This window comes from Esox lucius, chromosome 20 (genome assembly GCF_011004845.1).
Source record: "Esox lucius isolate fEsoLuc1 chromosome 20, fEsoLuc1.pri, whole genome shotgun sequence".
Classification (NCBI taxonomy): Eukaryota; Metazoa; Chordata; class Actinopteri; order Esociformes; family Esocidae; genus Esox; species Esox lucius.
In genome coordinates, this window is record NC_047588.1 from 19,362,787 (window position 1) to 19,385,076 (window position 22,290).

At 42.3% G+C, this 22,290-nt stretch overlaps 1 protein-coding gene across 4 annotated transcripts in view; it reads left to right on the top strand.

The window, feature by feature from the left end:
• Nucleotides 1–22,290, top strand: part of rims2a (regulating synaptic membrane exocytosis 2a) — a 193,429-nt gene that overhangs the window by 75,265 nt on the left and 95,874 nt on the right. For all 4 annotated transcript variants that reach the window (XM_034288998.1, XM_034288994.1, XM_034288995.1 and 1 more), the window contains one exon: nucleotides 17,881–18,794. In XM_034288998.1, coding sequence (XP_034144889.1) covers nucleotides 17,881–18,794 — 914 coding nt within the window. The remainder of the gene's footprint in view (nucleotides 1–17,880; nucleotides 18,795–22,290) is intronic.

A 22,290-nucleotide genomic window follows, 5' to 3' on the forward strand; every position in this document is an offset into this window, starting at 1 on the left:
TACTGGTGTGGAACAAAGCTACATTTAAATTGAAAACGCTGGAATGAAATGGGCTCCTTCATGTTTTCCTCATATTTTTTTCTCTGTTGCATAATTGATGTCTTATTTTCCTCAGCATGACTTTCTAGCTTCTCCCACAGTATCCTGCAGAATATAGACACATACGTGCTCTTTGTCAAACTGAAGAGTGTACTCCGTAACGTTCTAGAGTTAAACCCATCAGATCACATAAGGTTATATGTCCCAGCGCCATCTACTGGATGGGAACTCCTAGTGATTAGGTGAATGTGAAGTACAGTAGCTTGAAAGTACCTGGTTGGCTCCATAGCTTATCCTAACAAACCAAGCTAACCAGTCAGGGCTGAAAATGCATATGTTCTCCTGGCTATCATATTAGCATGTTGTGCTCATTCTCAAATGAGCAGGTTATTATACAAGCCTGTTCTATTGATTTTGATCAGCCTGTTCTCCTGGTTTTCATATTATCTTTTTCTGCTGTTTCTCATACTAGAGGGTTCTCCTGGACTGTCCTCATCTGCATTGGTTGCTAAATGCAGTGGTGTCTTTATTAATTTCTTTTCAGTACTGGAGTGTGCTCTGCAACGTGCAGTGGAGGAGCCTGGTAAATAAAGAAGCATCATTTATTTAAGGGTCTTCATGCTTTGCGTGTACTATTTGTTGCTTTGTGTGTACAGTATATATGTAGTATGTTTGACTGGCATGTGCTAAAATGCTACTGCTGTGTGTGTGTATGTGTGTTTGTCAGAAGCAAATTAGTCATGTAACCTTCTAGACATTTCCTAGTGGCTTGATGGACTGGTTTGCTTTGGTTGTAGCCTGGATTAGCTAAAACCTCTGGATTGATAAGATTAATCTGGTTACTGTGCCTCTATTGAAAGGCATTCTGTGGGAGAGGCTGGTGAAGGTGTGTGTATGCGGAGGAAGCCGGCTGCCCATCCTTGAACTGACTGCTTGTTTTGCACGGTCATCATTGTCATGGTTTGTCTGTGATGATTAAAAAATGAATAGTGGTGGACCAGTCACCTGTAAAGGGACCTGTTATCCCCCATCAGGACATCAGTTGGTGGGATGTAGACAGAGGTTGTCTGTTGGCCTTCTGGGGCTGCCTGTTCTGCATCCTTGTCTGCTATTAATACCAGGTCCACAGGAGTGCCCAGTATGGGTAGGCTGTATTAGGTTTTGTGTGTGTAGTGCTGTCAATATGACCTCCTGCACCTACTCTGACCCTGCTTTATACCCAGGCCCGATAACATAACCCTATACTCAAACTTTATACCCAGCTTTATACCCGGGCCCCATAACATAACCCTATACCCAAACTTTATACCCAGCCTTGTACCCCAGACTTATTACTCAACCATGTAACCATCCTTATACCCCAGACCTATACCTCAACCATGTAACCATCCTTATACCCCAGACCTATACCTCAACCATGTAACCATCCTTATACCCCAGACCTATACCTCAACCATGTAACCACCCTTATACCCCAGACCTATACCTCAACCATGTAACCATCCTTATACCCCAGACCTATACCTCAACCATGTAACCATCCTTATACCCCAGACCTATACCTCAACCATGTAACCATCCTTATACCCCAGACCTATACCTCAACCATGTAACCATCCTTATACCCCAGACCTATACCTCAACCATGTAACCATCCTTATACCCCAGACCTATACCTCAACCATGTAACCATCCTTATAGCCCACACTTATACCTCAACCATATAACTAGTCTTATACCCAGATTTATACTTCAGCCATATAACCAGCCATATACACCAGCATTTTACCCCAGCCTCTCTTCCACCAGCTCCATCTCTGAGATGTTATTTTGGGCAGCAGGGATTATTAAACCTTCCTCTGACTCACCCTAACTTTTTCATTACCTCCTCACTTTCTATGGAGCCAGACAGCCGCCCCACGTTCCCTTTGATTTCAAATGCAGCTTGCTCACTGGAATGAAAAATGCATACTTAGCAGAATCAGAAAGAAGTGTGTGTGTAGGCGGTGGTGACGGGTGACGGAAGAAAATCTAGGAGTGAGATCAAGTGTGTGTGTCAGAGAGAGAGAGAGAGAGAGAGAGAGAAAGAGAGAGCAAGAGAGAGAGAGCAAAATGGTGTGGAGGAAGTTGATCTGTCTGCATGAAAATACATTTTTTCTTTCTTTCTTTACCATTGGAAGAACACAATACTCTGGAGTTACAATGGAAATGTGCACAGTTATGAATAGCTTGACGACTTTCTCCAATCTACTTTGTACAGCGGTTGGTGTATAGATATATACGAAACAGTGCCACACAAATATTCATCAGACAGAGCTGCTATAGCAGGCTTTACATTTTTTGCCACATTTCTGTCTCTTTGTCCCTCTCGCAGTCTCTGTCTGTCTGTGTCTTTTTCTGTCTCTGTCTTTGTCCCTATCTCAGTCTCTGTCTGTCGGTCTGTCCCTTTTTCTATCTGTCTTGTTGTCCCTATCTCTATCTCTGTCTGTCTATTTCTCTGTGTTTTTGTCTCCCTGTATCTCTCGGTTTGTCTCTGTCCTTCTGTAATTGTCTGCATTTTTAATTTAGCTATTTATTTTGATTGTATGTTTAGGATTGCTTTCATTTATATCTATGAGCTATTACCATTGGGACATCAGTCTTTAGGACTTTTGTTAAGAATACCATAATGCCTACATTTAACAGAAAATGTTTTGCCGTTATTTTACCAGGTATGAAAGAACACATTCTTATTTACAACAACAACCATGTAGAAAACATTCAATTTGTAGAAAACATTCAATTAGTAAATTATGTGATTTGGCATGCTAGATGTCATTTTGGCCAGGAAGGACTAGTGATGGGAAGTCAAATAATTTTTATTGAATATTTCGGCTGATTTCCTAATTTGTTTTTTTAAGTCAGTCACACTCAGAGCACCTCAATAAAATGGCTCGTTCAGAATAGGATATTACCCTTTGATATGTTTTAGAATTCAGTTTGTAAAATTTCAACTCCTGGGGGTTAATGATGTACAGTAGGCTTGGTTTGAACATTGGTGGGGAAATTTGCTATTGAAACCATTGGCCTGTCGCTAAAAGCATGAGCAGATGAAAGCTTACATGTACACATGCACAATGCTGAAGGAAACGGAAAATGTCAAATCTATGTTTATTTTCGTATTCAATAATTCTTCATTGTTTAGTATTGACTTTTATACCTATGTACTTAATTTCTGTCCTAATAGGCAATCATTGGAATGTTAATGGTTTAAAGATGGTTCTGTAAGCTGTAAATGCAGGGACGAAAACGTTTTCTTATTATTGCCTAGCTAGCTTGCTTCTCGAGATAACACATTAAGAGTCTTACTCCCAAAGGTTTTCCACCTGAGCCCCCTATTTTACAGTTGATACATTATTTCCATCCCCTAAAAACAATAGAACTCGCTTGCTAGCAACATTTATGTGACAGTAAAGTTTATTTATCTATACTGACATGCAAAATATCTGCAGTAATAGTGGAATGATAGTTTCACAACATATATTGACAGGAAATGTTTTGTGGAGTGTCCTTGAATGCAGCTTTTTTTGTTGGTCAAATATAAAAGGTGCAGCGTCCTCCTCCACTGATGTCATTAAGAATTGTGATCATCTTTCCTGAAACTTTCCTTATGGGCAAATGAAATCCCTCTGCCACTTCCCAGTTGTTGAGCTTCAGTTAAATTTCTGTTTAAGTGGGAAAACAAGCACTGAATAGTGCAGGAAATCACTGTGCCGTCTACATAGCTTTTCATGTTTTTTTTAAATTCCTCCTAGTCTACCATCACACGGTTGTGATTGAATTTGCTCGTGTCATTATGTGTCACCTGATTCCCTTGGTGTTTGTGCAGGTCGCACCATTTTACTGTCCTCAGCGGAAACTTGCCAGCCAGGCAATATGAACCATTATGGTACATTTATTACCAGAATGCTTCATTTGTGCTCTTTTTGGCAATATGTGGTGCCCTGTTTGTGAAACAAATGCGTGGTATACATCAATCGGAAGGGAAGAGCCCAGGGAACTCCCTGGTCATTGTAATTTTCCATGAAGACAGAGCCGTAGATACAACAGAATCAGTCCAGGGTCATCAGTAGCGGTTGTCCTGTCGTATGGACAACCACCATGACCAAATTGTTAGAGCTATTAACTCCATCGAGTTGGAATCACAACAAATGCACCTTAACCACTCTGGGGTATGACCAAACCTTAACTCTGTAACCCTGGTTGGTTGTGCTGCACTTCCGTCCATGTACATTGGAATTTGGGAGCCGACATCATCAACACTGATGTCACCAGTGAGTGTAGTGCGTACTTTGGGCATGCATACGCTGATTTGAGCGTGTGTATTGCACAAGGTTAATACATTCATTTCTGCGTGGTACACATACGACACATGAGTGTGAGTGATGAGCTATGCACCGATGGATACAACTAATCAAATCCTGTCTGTCATAAAGCATGGACTAGCTGGAACTTGGAAGATGAAACACCAATGATCAAATCATATGAAATACAAGACCATGGCCCGGAGCGGACTGGGATGTGTACTGAACTACACAGGATGGTATTACACTGTACTGTACTGAACTACACAGGATGGTATTACACTGTACTGTACTGAACTACACATGATGGTATTACACTGTACTGTACAGAACTACACAGGATGTTTCTACACTGTACTGTATTGAACTGCACATGATGTTACTACACTGTACTGTACTGAACTGCACATGATGGTATTACACTGTACTGTGCTGAACTACACAGGATGGTATTACACTGTACTGAACTACACAGAATGGTATTACACTGTACTGTACTGAACTACACAGGATGGTATTGTACTGTACTGAACTACACATGATGGTATTACACTGTACTGTACTGAACTACACAGGATGGTAATACACTGTACTGTACTTTACTGAACTACACATGATGGTATAACACTGTACTGTACTGAACTACACAGGATGGTATTACACTGTACTGTACTGAACTACACATGATGGTAATACACTATACTTTACTGAATTACACAGGATGGTATTACACTGTACTGTACTGAACTGCACACGATGGTATTACACTGTACTGTACAGAACTACACATTATGGTATTACACTGTACTGTACAGAACTACACAGGATGTTTCTACACTGTACTGTACTGAACTACACATGATGGTATTACACTGTACTGTACAGAACTACACAGGATGTTTCTACACTGTACTGTATTGAACTGCACATGATGTTACTACACTGTACTGTACTGAACTGCACATGATGGTATTACACTGTACTGTGCTGAACTACACAGAATGGTATTACACTGTACTGTACTGAACTACACAGAAATGTACTACGCTGTACTGTGCTGTACAGTACTGAACTATACAGGAATGTACTATGTTATGTTATTTTGGTTTGAAGGATTAGTTGCAGGGAAACATGATCCACATGTGTTGTAAGTCAGGTCACAGATGAGCCCGAAACATGTGTTTAAATGTTCAGCATTATTTATTGCATGCGCCTCTGCTGTTGATACCTTTTAATCAGCTGTGAGACTACTGTGTGTGTCTGTGTTTAAAAAATGGCCTGTGTTTCAATAACCTTCCCTGTTCTGATAGAAGCAGTAGCATCTATATGCTCTCTTGACTGTCTAGATCATGGTGATGCTGCACTCTGTTGGGGCTTGGCCTATATAGCTTGGCAGTGGTGCTCTCGGCTTTTAAGGAGACGTAGTTGACATCTATTTAGGTTTCAAGTGACAAGTATGATATAAACATGTCATAAAGACGCAGGCCTGCAGCAGACTCTACCATGGCCAATTAGAGGTGTGAGTGTGTGTGTGTGCGTGCGTGTGTGTGTGTGTTTATTTTTAGTGCATTTACATTTGTGTGTTTGTGTGTTGTGCAAGTTATGATGAATGTGGTTTTACGGGACATCCTGTTGGCCCTGTTCCATCCAGGATGTTCTGAACGTTGCCAGCTGTCCCACCATTCAACCCAGGGTGTTACACTGTGTGTGTGTGTGTGTGTGTGTGTGAGGACTGTATCTGGTTTACAGTTTAAACACTATATGTTGTTTTTCATTAGTGTCATTTTGAACATTTAGGCTGAGCTACATATCTGGTCTACATGTCTGGGCTACATGTTTGGGCTACATGTCTGGGCTACATATCTGGTTTACATGTTTGGGCTACATTCTGGGCTACATGTCTGGGCTACAATCTTGGGGGGATGTCTGAGGCTGGGGGTAAAGATATAAAGGTAAAACGGCAAAACGCTGCTTTTAAAGACAAGCCTGTTCAGTAATAGTGCTGCTGTTTTCTCCATGTGTTCATACTCATCCCGCTAAACAGGCCGCCAAAGGAGATAGTGGACGTCAGCAATCACATACTCTGGACCGTGGTACCCTTCCCTTCCACTGAAACCACCCACTCTGCTCAGACAGAAGGGCACGGCTGAAACAGGACACTGGATGGCACTACGTCATCCTGGTGGCACAGCTTCCCAATAAAACCCCGGTTTCATCCGTTTTGTGATGCAAACAAATTATGGTAGGTAGATAGAGATGATCTCTCTGTCTCGTATTTGATGCCCTGAAATCACTTTTGGGAGGGATAGAGAAAGCAAGGGAGAGAGAGAGCACGTACATGCATAGGATTTGTCAGTACTGAACTATTACACTTCACTATATAGTGAATGACCAATGGGCCCTGGTAAAAATAGTGCACTACCTAGGGGATGAGATGCGATTTGGGACACATAAATACTTTTTTTAGTTTCAGGAGGATGATTTTTGTCGGGGCGTAACTCTGTTGAATGGGATTATGGGTCAGTCAGATCTGCCTGCCTTTCATTGGGTGGTGACTGACTGGCAGCCTCTAAACCGCTGAGAAGAGACCAGGAGCTAACTGTAATCCTCTCCTGGAGAGGACGGTGTTGCCGACCTCCAGACACACACACACACACACGTACACACTCAACAGACGACCCACAAACTACACACACACACACACACACACACACACACACACTCACACACACACTTACAAACAACTCACACAACACAAATATTACATACACACGAACACACACACACACCAGGGAATTAAACCATGGCTCCCCACCCCTCCATGCTCTCATCCCAGCAGCCTTTGCAGCAGCAGGTCATGCTGTAAGCTGTGCCGATCACCACTGTCCGGCTGGGTGCCAGGGATGGTAGTCCTGAGCAGAAAGAGAGAGACACAAAGCGGGAGAAAGAGACAGACAGACAGAGAGATATCAGAGAGATATCAAGAGAGTGAGAAAGTGAGAGAGAGAGAGAGAGAGAGAGTGCTGCTGGGAGAACAGAACAGGACACAGCAAGCAGACTGGACAAACGAAGGGGAGTTTCTCTGAACTGATGACCCACCTTTTGGATCTGCCGTGTTACAGCGTTTCCCGTTCTTGGTTGCTTGCTGCGAGGTTTGACCTGTGGGATCCTGCCTTGTGGTGTAGTAAGGCCAGTAGGTTGTGTGTTAGCCTTGTGGTGTATTAAGGCCAGTAGGTTGTGTGTAAGCCTTGTGGTGTAGTAAGGCCAGTAGGTTGTGTGTTAGCCTTGTGGTGTAGTAAGGCCAGTAGGTTGTGTGTTAGCCTTGTGGTGTATTAAGGCCAGTAGGTTGTGTGTAAGCCTTGTGGTGTAGTAAGGCCAGTAGGTTGTGTGTTAGCCTTGTGGTGTAGTAAGGCCAGTAGGTTGTGTGTTAGCCTTGTGGTGTAGTAAGGCCAGTAGGTTGTGTGTTAGATTTGTGGTGAAGTAAGGCCAGTAGGTTGTGTGTTAGCCTTGTGGTGTAGTAAGGCCAGTAGGTTGTGTGTTAGATTTGTGGTGTAGTAAGGCCAGTAGGTTGTGTGTTAGCCTTGTTGTGTAGTAAGGCCAGTAGGTTGTGTGTTAGCCTTGGGCTCCTCCAGATGTGCAGCAGGCGGCTGACTCAGTCTTGCAGCTAGTAGCTGTGACGATGCATGGACTCTAAATTGACTTTTTTTTGTGCCCATTCTGTCTTTTCCAGACTGTTTGTCTGTCTCTGATTGCTCTTTTTTGACACATGCACACTCAGCCTGTTGTTTTTTTTCTCCATCTCATTTCATTAACCGACGATGTATCGTTGTCATTAGGGGGACCACACTTGCTCTAAGAGGGAGAGCTCTAGCTACGCGCTGCCAGTCATTTGTTTTCATTGGACATCTCTCCATTATCCCAGGAGTAGAGGGAGCAGCGTCCCCAGGGGGCAGGCTCACCTTGATTGCTTTACTTTTCATTCTGTTTAACATGTTTCAGCACAATCACTGCCAGAGTCCAAGCCGCTTCTGCGTTTACGTCCTGTAGTTGGAACTGAACAGCCAACACGCGTAGCCTCTCTGCTCCGTCTCACTGTATTAGGGAAATAACATGAGGATATTTCTGAGATGGACAGAGGCTTGAAAATCACAAACAAAATAGCAGCTGGGGTCTGAAACTAATACCTGACGTTCACTGCGTGAGTAGTTTGGGATTTTTGGAGCTGGAAACCAGAAGGACCCAGGGCATGTGTCTGCGTGGAGTGGCGAGGAAACACTTTGAGCTGGACTGCCTCCCTCCTGGATCTGATGGTAGAATGCAGTAAGGCTTTTCTCTTTTGCTTGTTGTGTAGCAGATCTCACTGGATCCAGCATAAACTAGGACATTGATTGTGAACCATACACCAGCCACAGTATTTTATTTTCCCATTGTCTTTTGTAAAGATTATGATCGATCAGTAAAATGGCCAGCCAAGTAATGCTCCTCTTGCCTGGCCAGTCATTTTGAAGGGGTATTTTGTGGGATGATCTACAGTGAGAGTGAATGTCTAATATTATCACTTTACTAATAACGATACCAACAGACTTATATCTGCTCAGACACGTCCTTAGGAGTTAGAACTGATAAACTGCTCATTGTTATTGGGGAAATATTTGGTGTGTGTTGAAGTGTATGTTGTCGTAAGGGTTGCTACGGAAGGGCATTTTACTGGAAATATTTCAAGTTAGACCATAAACTTTGAAATATTTAAAAGAGTTGTGTGTAATCAGAAACTGTCTTGTGTGGTGCTTTGCCATCAAGTCTGTGGTAGTTGTAGAAAGTGTTGATATTTTGAAGAGTTAAATATAAATACACAGTTTTCTTATTAACCATAGGTAAACTATTGTACGATATTGACAAAGAAATAAAAAGTAAATTCTATGTAGGAATACATAGGACAAAGTTATTCAAGTATACATTAAGAAAGTTATAATAGATTGGCATATATTTTCTGTTAATTATCAAAATTATCAAAATTACTGAAGAAGGATTTCACCCTGGTCGTAGCGTGTCGATCATCGATGTGTGTGTGTGAGTGTGTGTGTGAATGTCAGAGTGACTGCAGTTCAGTACGTGTCTGCGTACCTTCGTACTGTATGTATGTATGTTTACACAGTATGTGTCTGCGTACCTTCGTACTGTATGTATGTATGTTTATACAGTACGTGTCTGCGTACCTTCGTACTGTATGTATGTATGTTTATACAGTACGTGTCTGCGTACCTTCGTACAATATGTATGTATGTTTATACAGTACGTGTCTACGTACATTCGTACTGTATGTATGTATGTTTATACAGTACGTGTCTGCGTACCTTCGTACTGTATGCATGTATGTTTATACAATATGTGTCTGCGTACCTTCGTACTGTATGTATGTATGTTTATACAGTACGTGTCTGCGTACCTTCGTACTGTATGTATGTATGTTTATACAGTACGTGTCTGCGTACCTTCGTACTGTATCTATGTATGTTTATACAGCACGTGTCTGCGTACCTTCGTACTGTATCTATGTATGTTTATACAGCACGTGTCTGCGTACCTTCGTACTGTATGTATGTATGTTTATACAGTATGTATCTGCGTACCTTTGTACTGTATGTATGTATGTTAATACAGTATGTGTCTGTGTACCTTCGTACTGTATGTATGTATGTATGTTTATACAGTACGTGTCTGCAGACCTTCGTACTGTATGTATGTATGTTTATACAGTATGTGTCTGCGTACCTTCGTACTGTATGTATGTATGTTTATACAGTACGTGTCTGCGTACCTTCGTACTGTATGTATGTATGTTTATACAGTACGTGTCTGCGTACCTTCGTACTGTATGTATGTATGTTAATACAGTATGTGTCTGTGTACCTTCGTACTGTATGTATGTATGTTTATACAGTACGTGTCTGCGTACCTTCGTACTGTATGTATGTATGTTTATACAGTATGTGTCTGCGTACCTTCGTACTGTATGTGTGTATGTTTATACAGTACATGTCTGTGTACCTTCGTACTGTATGTATGTATGTTTATACAGTACGTGTCTGCGTACCTTCGTACTGTATGTATGTATGTTAATACAGTATGAGTCTGTGTACCTTCGTACTGTATGTATGTATATTTATACAGTATGTGTGTGTAAATGTCATAGGGAGTGCGGGTCAGTACGTGTCTGTGTACCTACCTACTGTATGTATAGTTATGTCCAGGAAGAATTGGACACTGACACAGGTTTTGTTAGTTTACCAAAATGAATTCAAGTTACAGTTAAATAATGAACATGGGCTTCAAGTGCAGTCTCTCAGCTTTAATTTGAGGGTATTCACATCCAAATTGGAGGAAGGGTTAAGGAATTACAGCTCTTTAATATGTAGCCCCCTCTTTTTCAAGGGACCAAAAGTAATTGGACAATTGACTCAAAAGCTGTTTCAAGGACAGTTGTTGGCAATTCCTTCGTTATTTCTTCATCAATTAAGCAGGTAAAAGGTCTGGAGTTGATTCCAGGTGTGGCACTCGCATTTGGAAGCTGTTGCTTTGAACCCACAACATTCGGTCAAAGGAGCTCTCAATGCCAATGAAACAGGCCATCCTTAGGCTGCAAATAATTTAAATCCATCAGAGAGATAGCTGGAACATTAGGAGTGGCCAAATCAACAGACTGGTATATTCTGAGTAAAATCGAACACACTGGTGAGCTCTGCGTCACAAAAAGGCCTGGACGTCCATGGAAGACAACAGTGGTGGATGATGGTGGGATCCTTTCCATGGTAAAGAGAAATCCCATTACAACATCCAACCAAGTGAAGAACACTCACCGGTAGGTAAGCATATCATTATCCAAGTCTACCATAATGAGAAGACTTAACGAGAGCAAATACAGAGGGTTCACCACAACGTGCAAACCATTCATAAGCAAGAAGAATAGAAAGGCCAGATTAGAATTTGCCAAAAACATCTAAAAAAGCCAGCCAAGTTCTGGAACAGCATTGTTTGGACAGATGAAACTAAGATCAACCTGTACCAGAATGATGGGAATACAAACGATTAAAGAAGGCTTTGAATGGCTCATGATCCGAAGCATACCACATCATCTGTAAAACACGGGGGAGGCAGTGTGATGGCATGGGCATGCATGGCTTCCAATGGCACTGCGTCAAGTGTTTCTGGATGATGTGACAGAAGACAGAAGCGCTTCACTTTACAAATGAACAATGACCCAAAACATACTGCGAAAGCAACACAGGAGGTTTTTAAGGCAAAGAAGTGGAATATTCTGATCTCAACCCGATCAATCACCTGATCTCAACTCGACTGAGCATGCATTTCACTTACTGAAGACAATACTTCAGGCAGAAAGACCCACGAACAAACAACTGAAGAAAGCTGCAGTATAGACCTGGCAAAGGAGGAAACTCAGCGTTTGGCGATGTCCATGCGTTCCAGACTTCAAGGAGTCATTGCCTGCAAATTCTCAACAAAGTATTACAAATTATAATTTTATTTATGATTGTGTTAATTTTGTCCAATTATATCTCAGCCCCTGGGGGCTGTGTATGAATATTTTTTCCTAAAAGTTTCGTACAATATTTTTGTTCAACCCCTTGAATTTAAACTGAAAGTCTGCATTTCAATTGCATATGGGTTGTTTCATTTCAAATCTATTGTGGTGGCATACAGATCCTAAGTTATGAAAATTATGTCAGTGTCCAAATATTTCCGGACCTAACTGTATGTGTGAGTGTGAAGCCAGCAGTAAGCATGAAGGGTGCATCAGTCACTGAAAGCTTTCTCATTGACGTTCAATTATTGATCTTTCCTGTTGTGGCATTCCTTCTTAATGGAATTTCTGCAAAGCCCTGGGACACTGAAAATAACCACTCATCTGTAATTGTAGCATCTATAAACTATAGTGCCTGGATGTCTCACTGTCCCTGTTGCATAGCTCGATGCCTCTTTGCTTTGCATTACAAAAACAAAGTGTGGACAGAGATGGTAACAGAGATGATATCATGTACATTTATGTAAACAAAGCAGTATATAGCCTATGCAGGTTTCACTGGCTCTTCTGGGTTTGACAAAAGGTTCTCAACAGTATCTTCTATGTGGTTTCTGTTTGAATCAGGTGGAAGGAAGAAGAAGAGCTCATGGAAACTGTGTGGAAACAGCACACACAATGACATATTACTTCCTGACTCCTCCTCTGTCTGCTCTATCTCCTCTCCTCTTTCTCCTCCCCTCTCATGTTTGTCTTCTCTGTCTCCTCTCTCCCCTCTTCTTTGTCTTCTACCCTCTCCTCTGTCTCTTGTCCTGTCCTCTCCCGTTTCCTCTGTCTCCTTCCCTCATCTCTGTCTCCTCTGCTCTGTCTCCTATCTTTGGTCCTGTCTCTTCTCCTTTCTCCTCCCCTTTGTCACCTCTCCTCTTTCTCCTCTCTTTAATATTAAGCACGCACACACGCACACACAAACACAGACACTGACACTGAGAATTACAGTGTAACATGTTTACATCACCTCACACCACTGATTCAGTTCATCACCAAGTTTAAGGAAGGATCTAATGGTCGAAATATTCTAGACCATGCTAGACGTCTATAGACAGTTAATTTCAAAGTACATAAAACCAAACCAGTCAGGAAAAGTCTTGTCCTAACAGCCAGGCCAGCACCATGATTCACTAGCTGTCCCAGTTTTAGCCCAGCAGCAGATTAGGCTCCTTATGCGGTGTGAATGCAGTTCAATGGCATGCGAGTGCTTACAGCATCACACTACTGCTACGCTAAGCACTTCATCCTTCAGAGACTAGGTATGTCCGCTAGGAGGAGGATGGACGGTCTGGGAGTTACAGCTGAGCCAAATCAGAGAGGTCACCACCAACCAGATTCATCACTACGAGAGCCTGTTACACTGTTCCTGCCAACCGGAAACCTCACACAGAGAACCTATTACACTCTCACTACAATCCAGAAATACCTTTACTAAAATAATGGCCATTGTATGGTGTTCTGTTATACTAAATGTTTTCCAAATCTGTTTACATAGCGGGCAATAGATCATCATATATGACAGGGTTTTATTGCACTATAGCCTGTGCTGCTAACATTTGCATAGTGCTTTAGGCACATTTATGAATATAAAAGTTTGCTTTATTGGTGTATATATTATATAATATTAATCACAATTTTTCTCACCTCACCACACCCTTGAGAAATTGCATATAATGTTGGACTGAAACTAATGAGTTATATAGTTTCATTAGATAATACTTCTTATTTGTATACACACAAAACATACTGTGGCTTACTTTGACCTTGTAGAGTCAAGCTTTATGGATGTGTAGTCAAATGTTGGAAATGTGTATAGGTGAATACGTTTTCAATATCATTTAACAGCCACACTCATCAGTTTAAATGCCCTTCATTTATTATAAGACATGCATGTAGCTAGCATTCATATTTGTGCTGTGCCGATACAACGATTTAATGTAGAATCGCAATATTTCTTTTCACAATATTGTATCGATATACTGATCTCTAGAATTGATATTGTGACTGCTCCGAGGAGTGCTCTCACATCAGAGCATGTTGACCAATTACTGTTTTTGAACAACAGTCTTGAGAGTCTTAAGAAGTAAATCATAATTAGCAGTTTTTTCAGTATCTAGTTTACTTGTTGTAATTTCTCTAAATAATTAAAATTCAGAGCTTAAAGTTAAACTATGCCACAATTTAGCATAGTTATGTTTTCAAAATGACACGCTGCAACCCTTAAGTTATTTTAATTTTTTTTTTATTCATTAAAATGTTTATAGGAAGTTGCTAAGAGACCGGTGTTTGAGCCTCGACACGGGCAAAACCAATTATGCATTCAGATTTGTTCAGGATAGACGAAACCTTTGCTGGCTACAACCCTCAGTAGTTACGTTATATAGTAAGCCTAATATAAAACTATTTACAACCCTCAGTAGTTATGTTATATAGTAAGCCTAATATAAATCTATTTACAACCCTCAGTAGTTACGTTATATAGTAAGCATAATATAAAACTATTTCCAACCCTCAGTAGTTATGTTATATAGTAAGCCTAATATAAATCTATTTACAACCCTCAGTAGTTATGTTATATAGTAAGCCTAATATAAAACTATTTACAACCCTCAGTAGTTATGTTATATAGTAAGCCTAATATAAAACTATTTACAACCCTCAGTAGTTACGTTATATAGTAAGCCTAATATAAAACTATTTACAACCCTCAGTAGTTACGTTATATAGTAAGCCTAATATAAAACTATTTACAACCCTCAGTAGTTACGTTATATAGTAAGCCTAATATAAAACTATTTACAACCCTCAGTAGTTACGTTATATAGTAAGCCTAATATAAAACTATTTACAACCCTCAGAAGTTATGTTATATAGTAAGCTTAATATAAAACTATTTACAGTTTTTGTTGCGAACAACCCCGACTGTCCCCGGTTCGATTCACCTCTCAGATGTTAAAATTTTTGTCTCTAAGAAATATTTACCCACTCAGTACTTTTCAGCTGTCGCACTACAATATATATCCACTCTGTAATACCACTAATCTCATATATATAAGAGAATAATTGTATTGCGTGACCCTTTTATATTTTTATTGTTTTCATTATAGGTACTGTACAGTATAGCTATTAGCTAGTCATCTACAGTAATCTTTGTACAAGAGTACACTTTAGTTTTGTTAATAAACGTTCTGTTGTCCATGTTATTTCAGCAAAAATGGACTGGCAGAACTAAAAATCGTGGGCTGGCAGAACTAAGCTTGCCTGGTTCCTTTTCTGGTTTTATTAGGGATTGGTATTGGGGATTATCTAAAGATTGTCCTTTCAAGTATATAGCCTAATAGTATTTTAAGTTTTCTTTAGCACTTCAGTAAGTATAGTGATTAAGTTGTGATACCGTGATGAATCGTGATGTATTGAATCGTAACGTGTGTCGTGATGTATATCGTATTGCAAGATGCCAATACCCACCCCTAATTCATATGGAACAATATGGATGTTTAAATGATTGTTGAAATGATTCTTTGTTCTTAATTGATTTATCAGGTTTATATCAAACGTCAAGTTAAATGTTGTCTGAATGACATGATTCAGTATAGGGGGAGGAGGGCCCGTACTGTCAAGTTAGGTGCTCTCTGGAAAACAAGTAGCAGATATTATGCTCACTTTAAATGCCTTACTAGCCCTGCATTGAGACAGCTCACTAGCAGGTGAATCATTTTGTAGCCTGCTCATTATTAACAGCTTATATATTTTTATTCTGGCTAACATGTCACTATGATCAGTCAGTACTACATGATCTCTACCTTTTAAAGCTTTTTAAAGTTTGTACAGATATCTCATAGTGACAGCCACATACACCTTTGCCCTTTTCGACGAGAATAATTCAATATTTAACTGGCCTCAGCAACTTGTTATGGATTTTCATCAATGCAGAAATAGTATTAATTTAGCAAAAGGTTTTCAATTTTTTAAATAATGTACACCCCAGAGCTAGTATGTGGTTGCGAAAACCTATGGCCAAGATAACTACCAACAAATGCATATTGTAGTCTTTAGTGAGCTTGCTACATGATTTTACTGACAATTAAGCCTACACTCATTAGCTGCAAACTGAACTAGCAAAAAAGTACACCTTCTTTTCTTACACGTTTGCTCAACTGGTAGTGTTTTTTTTTATAAGGGTATTGAGACATAAAGTATTCAGAGTTTTGGAGTCCGATATACAACTCAGTATCCAAAAAAATGGTGTCTCCATTGAAGAATGCAGGTCTTCCAGGAAGCCCAAACACACATCAAACTCACCAAAGAATGGGTACGAAGAGATTCTGGACTGTTTTAGATTGGCCGGCGAAGAGTCCAGACCTGAATCACATCCATAACCTATGGTGGGAACTAAAATCAGCAAGTGCCATTCCTGAAATATTAAAGAATATGAACAGGAGAAAGGTGCAGCTAGCTCATTGATGATTACAAGTATCATTTTTCAGCAGTTATCTCTGTGCAGCCATGCTTTATTTATTGGGAGTTTATCATTTGTTTATATATTAAATATTTAAAAAAATTTAACATAATTTTACAAAACCTTAATTGGTTCTCTGTTGTCAAAAAGTGAATAACTAGGTGTATTTGGCAAATACTTCTGTGGTCTAGATCTTTTTTGGTCTGGACCACAGAAACATGGTTATGTCTGTGTAGCGCTGGCTGTGTCTGGACCACAGAAGTATGGTTATGTCTGTGTAGCGCTGGCTGTGTCTGGACCACAGAAGTATGGTAATGTTTTTGTAGCGCTGGCTGTGTCTGGACCACAGAAGTATGGTTATGTCTGTGTAGCACTGGCTGTGTCTGGACCACAGAAGTATGGTAATGTCTGTGTAGCACATAGTCTCTCCTCATCATCTCTTCTTCTTCTTCTTCTCTTTATTTCCCCTTCCTGTTCCCTAAGACAAACCTAGAGCACTAATAATTACTTTTTCCAACATGCACCTAACACAGACACATTATATAAACACACCAAACATGCTATCCCACCAGAAAACACCTGGCCCTTCCCTGTTCCTTCTGCTCCAGAGGGAAGAACCATGCACCCAGTGCACCCAGCACTGGAGAACAGGGTCATTTATCATCTCTCTCTCTTTTTCACACACTCTCTCTCTCCTCCCAACTCTCTCGATCATGTACGTGTGAAACACACACATACTATTAATTAAAATTATTCAGGCAACATCTGGAGTTGATCAGGTGCCATCTAGCTATTTGAATTGAATCGCGATGAACGACTTCTATATACTGTACCTAGCCAGTATGTCTATGACCTATAGTATACCAGCCATATGGTGACAGTACATCTCCTACTGGAATAACATCATTTACATCAGGAACATCAATTCCTCTTTCAAGACTCCACAGTGTTGCTGCGTTTCAGACAATGCCCTTGTTTTTTCAATGATATCTTCTCTTTGTGTCTGGCTGCCATCTTGGTTCTGGCTGCCATCTTGGGTCTGGCTGCCATCTTGGGTCTGGCTGCCTTAAAGAAGTGTTGGAGTCTTACAGTACTCCTCAAACCCCAGCTCATATACGCCAGCTCCAGTCCTGTTACATGACAGCTAGCTAGGTCTTTCATCAGCCCTCTAAGAGGCCCACGCAGTGTGGAGTACACACAAACACACACACACATACACACACACACACACACACACACACTGGTGTTTTTTCCTGTGTTTGGAGCAGGCAGACAGGAGGCTGGCTCTTTCATCCTAAGCATCAGTGAGAGTTTCTTTATGCTGGCAATTTAATGATCAAGCTCAGTGTGGTCCTATAATATAATATACAGCTTTTTTGAAACACTCTTCTCACTCCAAGAATCTTCCCTCCTACTTGACCGGCCCACTAACAGCCTCTCTCTTCGACCCGCAGGAAACGAAGCCCTTCAGCGTCCAGAGATCCAAACCAAAAACAGGAGAGGGAGGAGCTGGGTCAGTATGCCCCGGGGGACAGCGCCATGCCCAGATCACCGTCTGATTACGGGGATGGGGACCCTCGCCGTGGCGTGCCGCGCAGGTACCGGGATGCTGACGCGGCCCGGGGGGACTACAGAGGCGGGCGAGCCCGTTGGCACTCCCAGGAGGACTCCCCTCTGGACCAGGATGGGCCCTACCCTTTAGACGATCAGCCCAGTGAGTACGAGCTGCAGCGTCAGCGCCAGGAGGAGTACCAAACTCGCTACCGCTCGGACCCCAACCTGGCCCGCTACCCCGTCAAGCCCCAGCCCTACGAGGAGCAGATGAGGATGCACGCCGAGGTGGGCCGGGCCCGGCACGAGAGGCGCCACAGCGACGTGTCCCTGGCCTACACGGAGCAGGACGAGTCCCACGGGCCCGTCCGCCTATCCCGGCAGCACCTGACCGAACGCCGGCCGCCCGTGTCGGGCCAACGCTCCTACTCCATGGACCGATCCTCCCCCGGCCACCACCGGACCTCCAACCACAGCCCCCCCACACCGCACCGCAGCCCCGTGCTGGGAGACAGGTCCGGGGACGTGAGGCGGGAGCCCATCGGGTTCAGGGGAATGCAGCACGATTACCTGGACCCCAGCTCGGCGGTCCGAAAGACTAAGAGGGAGAAAATGGACACCATGCTGAGGAACGACTCTCTGAGCTCCGACCAGTCCGAGTCCATCCGTCCACCGCCGCCGAAGCCCCACAAAACCAAAAAGGGGGGTAAGATGCGCCAGATCTCACTGAGCAGCTCGGAAGAAGAGCTAGCCACCACGCCGGAGTACACCAGCTGTGACGACGTGGAGATAGAGAGTGAGTCTGTTAGTGAGAAAGGTAGGAACACTCTTCGTCCTGCTTTCTCTCGCCCGCTGCCACTGTGTCCTCTGTAGGTTGATAGTATATGTGGCCTGGCTTGGGAGCAGTCTTGTACAGAGAAGAGAGTTCACACAGTGTTCTTCTGTCAGGGATACTCAACATGGCCTTGCATTATTCATTGGTATCAAGTCTATTCAGTGGCAGCGTCAGCTCATGTTGAACATGTTTATTGACTAATTGCTACTGTTCCATGTGCAGTAAGTTGTAGGACAGCAGTTGTCCTCCTCCATGATCTCAGTCCTGCCACTGATGTGTAATATATACACTGCCCTTACAGCTCTCTTCTCAGTCTCCCTTAATGATATCCAGATAACTAGAGAGGCAAGCTGAGGGACCTGTTTTATCAGCCTTGCATATCTGAAGTGACCAATTGATTTAGAGAGTGCAGTAAGCGGACATGAACACATTGTATGTTATAATTTAGGCCTGGATTAGTTCCAAATCATTTGTTCATTTATAATTGTGTGATATGTAAATGATGATATGAATTTGATTTTAAACAATTTCTAAAAAACTAACCTCTAATTTCCTCCCAGCCTACAGCCCTGTTTCTGTCCTTGTGATCTATTTTATTCTGTCGTATTCTTTACTTTGTGTGTATTTCTGTGAATGTGTGTGTGTGTAGGTGTTGGTGTGTGTGTGTGTGAAAGAGAGAGAGAAGTAGGAGGAGGGTTAAATATGATGATATGTGCCCTTGCAAGTCTGATACTGTACCTTTACAATGGCACTGTACATCTGAAGGACAATGTGTGTTTATGTGTGTTGTAGGATACTTACAGGACATACACTATGGCCTGGGGTGATGTCCCAGTCATTCACCCTATAGACACTCTGTCTGTCTGTGTGTCCCTCTCTGTCAGTCTATCTGGTATTGGTTTAGGGTTACTGTATGGGCTGTGTCTGTCGGTCTATCTGGTATTGGGTTAGGGTTACTGTATGGGCTGTGTCTGTCGGTCTATATGGTATTGGGTTAGGGTTACTGTATGGGCTGTGTCTGTCGGTCTATCTGGTATTGGGTTAGGGTTACTGTATGGGCTGTGTCTGTCGGTCTATATGGTATTGGGTTAGGGTTACTGTATGGGCTGTGTCTGTCGGTCTATATGGTATTGGGTTAGGGTTACTGTATGGGCTGTGTCTGTCGGTCTATCTGGTATTGGGTTAGGGTTACTGTATGGGCTGTGTCTGTCGGTCTATCTGGTATTGGGTTAGGGTTACTGTATGGGCTGTGTCTGTCGGTCTATATGGTATTGGGTTAGGGTTACTGTATGGGCTGTGTCTGTCGGTCTATCTGGTATTGGGTTAGGGTTATTGTATGGGCTGTGTCTGTCTCACTGATAGTGTGTTAAGGTAATTGTATTGGCTGTGTCTGTCTCACTGATAGTATGTTAAGGTTAGTGCATTGGTTGTGTCTGTCTCACTGATAGTGTGTTAAGGTTGGTGTATTGGCTGTGTCTATCTGTCTCACCGATAGTGGGTTAAGGTCAATGTATGGGCTGTGTCTGTCTCACTAAAAGTGTGTTAAGGTTAGTGTATTGGCTGTCTCCACAGTGGTGATATTCAGTTATATATGTAGGTAGCCTGTGATGGTTCTTCTGAACGGACTGTGCCTGAAATTCCATCAGTTGTGAATATTAATGAATGATTGTACGGTAAATGTAATTAAAAGTGCTACAATAATTGGTGCATCTCTCTGTAGTATTTCCCCTGAACAACTTCATCAAGGGTGGGCGGCTTGGGAGTGGAGGTTTGAAGAGAACTCTTCTATCCCCTAACTCATTGTCCCTATCTCCTTGTCCCTAACTCCTTGTCCCTATCTCCTTGTCCCTAACTCTTTGTCCCTATCTCCTTGTCCCTAACTCATCGTCCCTATCTCCTTGTCCCTAACTCCTTGTCCTTAACTACTTCTGAAGTATTACTTTAAGCAGAGTTATTGGTAGGGTTGGGAAGTGATCACATCTTCTGCCATTCCTGGTACTGTATACCACAAAGGGGGATTCCATATTACTGGTGTGTGGTTTTAGTTCAGCAGAAGGACAGTTAAATCTATAACCATTGTCCTGCTGTAACAGACTAGTAGAAGGATAGCTGTCTCCTCCTATCTCCTCCTGTGTCCCCACTCCTGCCTCCTCACTCCTGTCTCCTCTCTCTTGTCTCCTGTCACCTCTCTCCTCTTTTATCTCTCCTGTCTGCTCTTTCCTGTCTCCTGTCTCATCTCTTCTGCCTCATCTCTCCTCTCCTCTCTCCTGTCTCTTTCTCCTGTCTCCTCCTGTCTCTTCTCTCCTGTCTCCTCCTGCCTCCCTACTCATGTCATCTCTCTGCTGTCTCCTGTCTCATTCTCCTGTCTCGTTCTCCTGTCTCGTTCTCCTGTCTCCTCCTCCTGTTCCCTTTCTCCTGTCTCCTCTCTCCTGTATCCTTCTCCTGTCTCCTCCTCCTGTCTCCTCTGTCATGTCTCCTCCTCTCTCTTTCTCTCTGCTCTCCTGTTTCCTCACTCCTGTCTCCTCGCTCCTGCCTCCTCCTCCTGTATCCTCTATCTTGTTTCCTTCTCCTGTCCCCTCTCTCCACTCTCCTGTTTCCTTCTTCTGTTTCTGCTCTCCAGTCTGCTCGTCTCGTCTCTCTTCTATTCTGTCTTTTTCCCCTGTGACTTCCTCCTGTCTTCCGTCTTCCGTCTCCTGCCTCTTTCTCCTGTCTCCTCATTCCTGTCTCCTTCTCCTCTCCCTGTCTCTCGTCTTTGTCCCTTCCACTATTCGGATCCAGCAGGAAAGTGGTTTTAGACCAAATGTAGCAGACTTAACAACCTGTAAACATTAAGCAGAGATAACATGCAACAGTCCTAAAAGGATCTGGGCTTATTCACATGCAAAATCAAGGCACCCATTTTTTGTAATTGCAATTATATTTTGTTTTCTAACCTGTGATTATAGGGGCTTTTACCTAGAGGAGTAAAAAAGTTTGAGCAAAGCTCCGGTGACAGGACAGACCTGGGAACAAAATTCTTAGGGGGAGAAGGAAAGAAGACAGAGGGGAAAACAGAAGATGATATGAGAAAACAGGGGAAGAGGAGAAGAGAAGAGAGGAAAGGTTAGAACTGGAGTGGAATGTACACAGAGGAGGAGAAGGAGCAGCCCAGGCAGACATTCTCCTCCAGTGCTTCTGTTATGTAACTGTCCTCCTTACACAGTCACAGGGAGAGAGAGGTGAGCTCAGGCTTGCTCCATTATCTACGCTGCATAGATGGACTGGGCTTTCCAGGTTTCACAGACACAGACAATCAGCAGGTAGATGAAGAAAACAAATCAAATCGCATTTGTTACATTCAAATGTAACTACAGGTGTAGACTGACAGTGAAAGGCTTACTCATATGTGCCAAAACGCAGATAGGAATAAACAAATAATGTAAAGCCAGAAAACAGCGACAAAGTGATGACATGCAAATTGATAAATCTTTTAAACCAT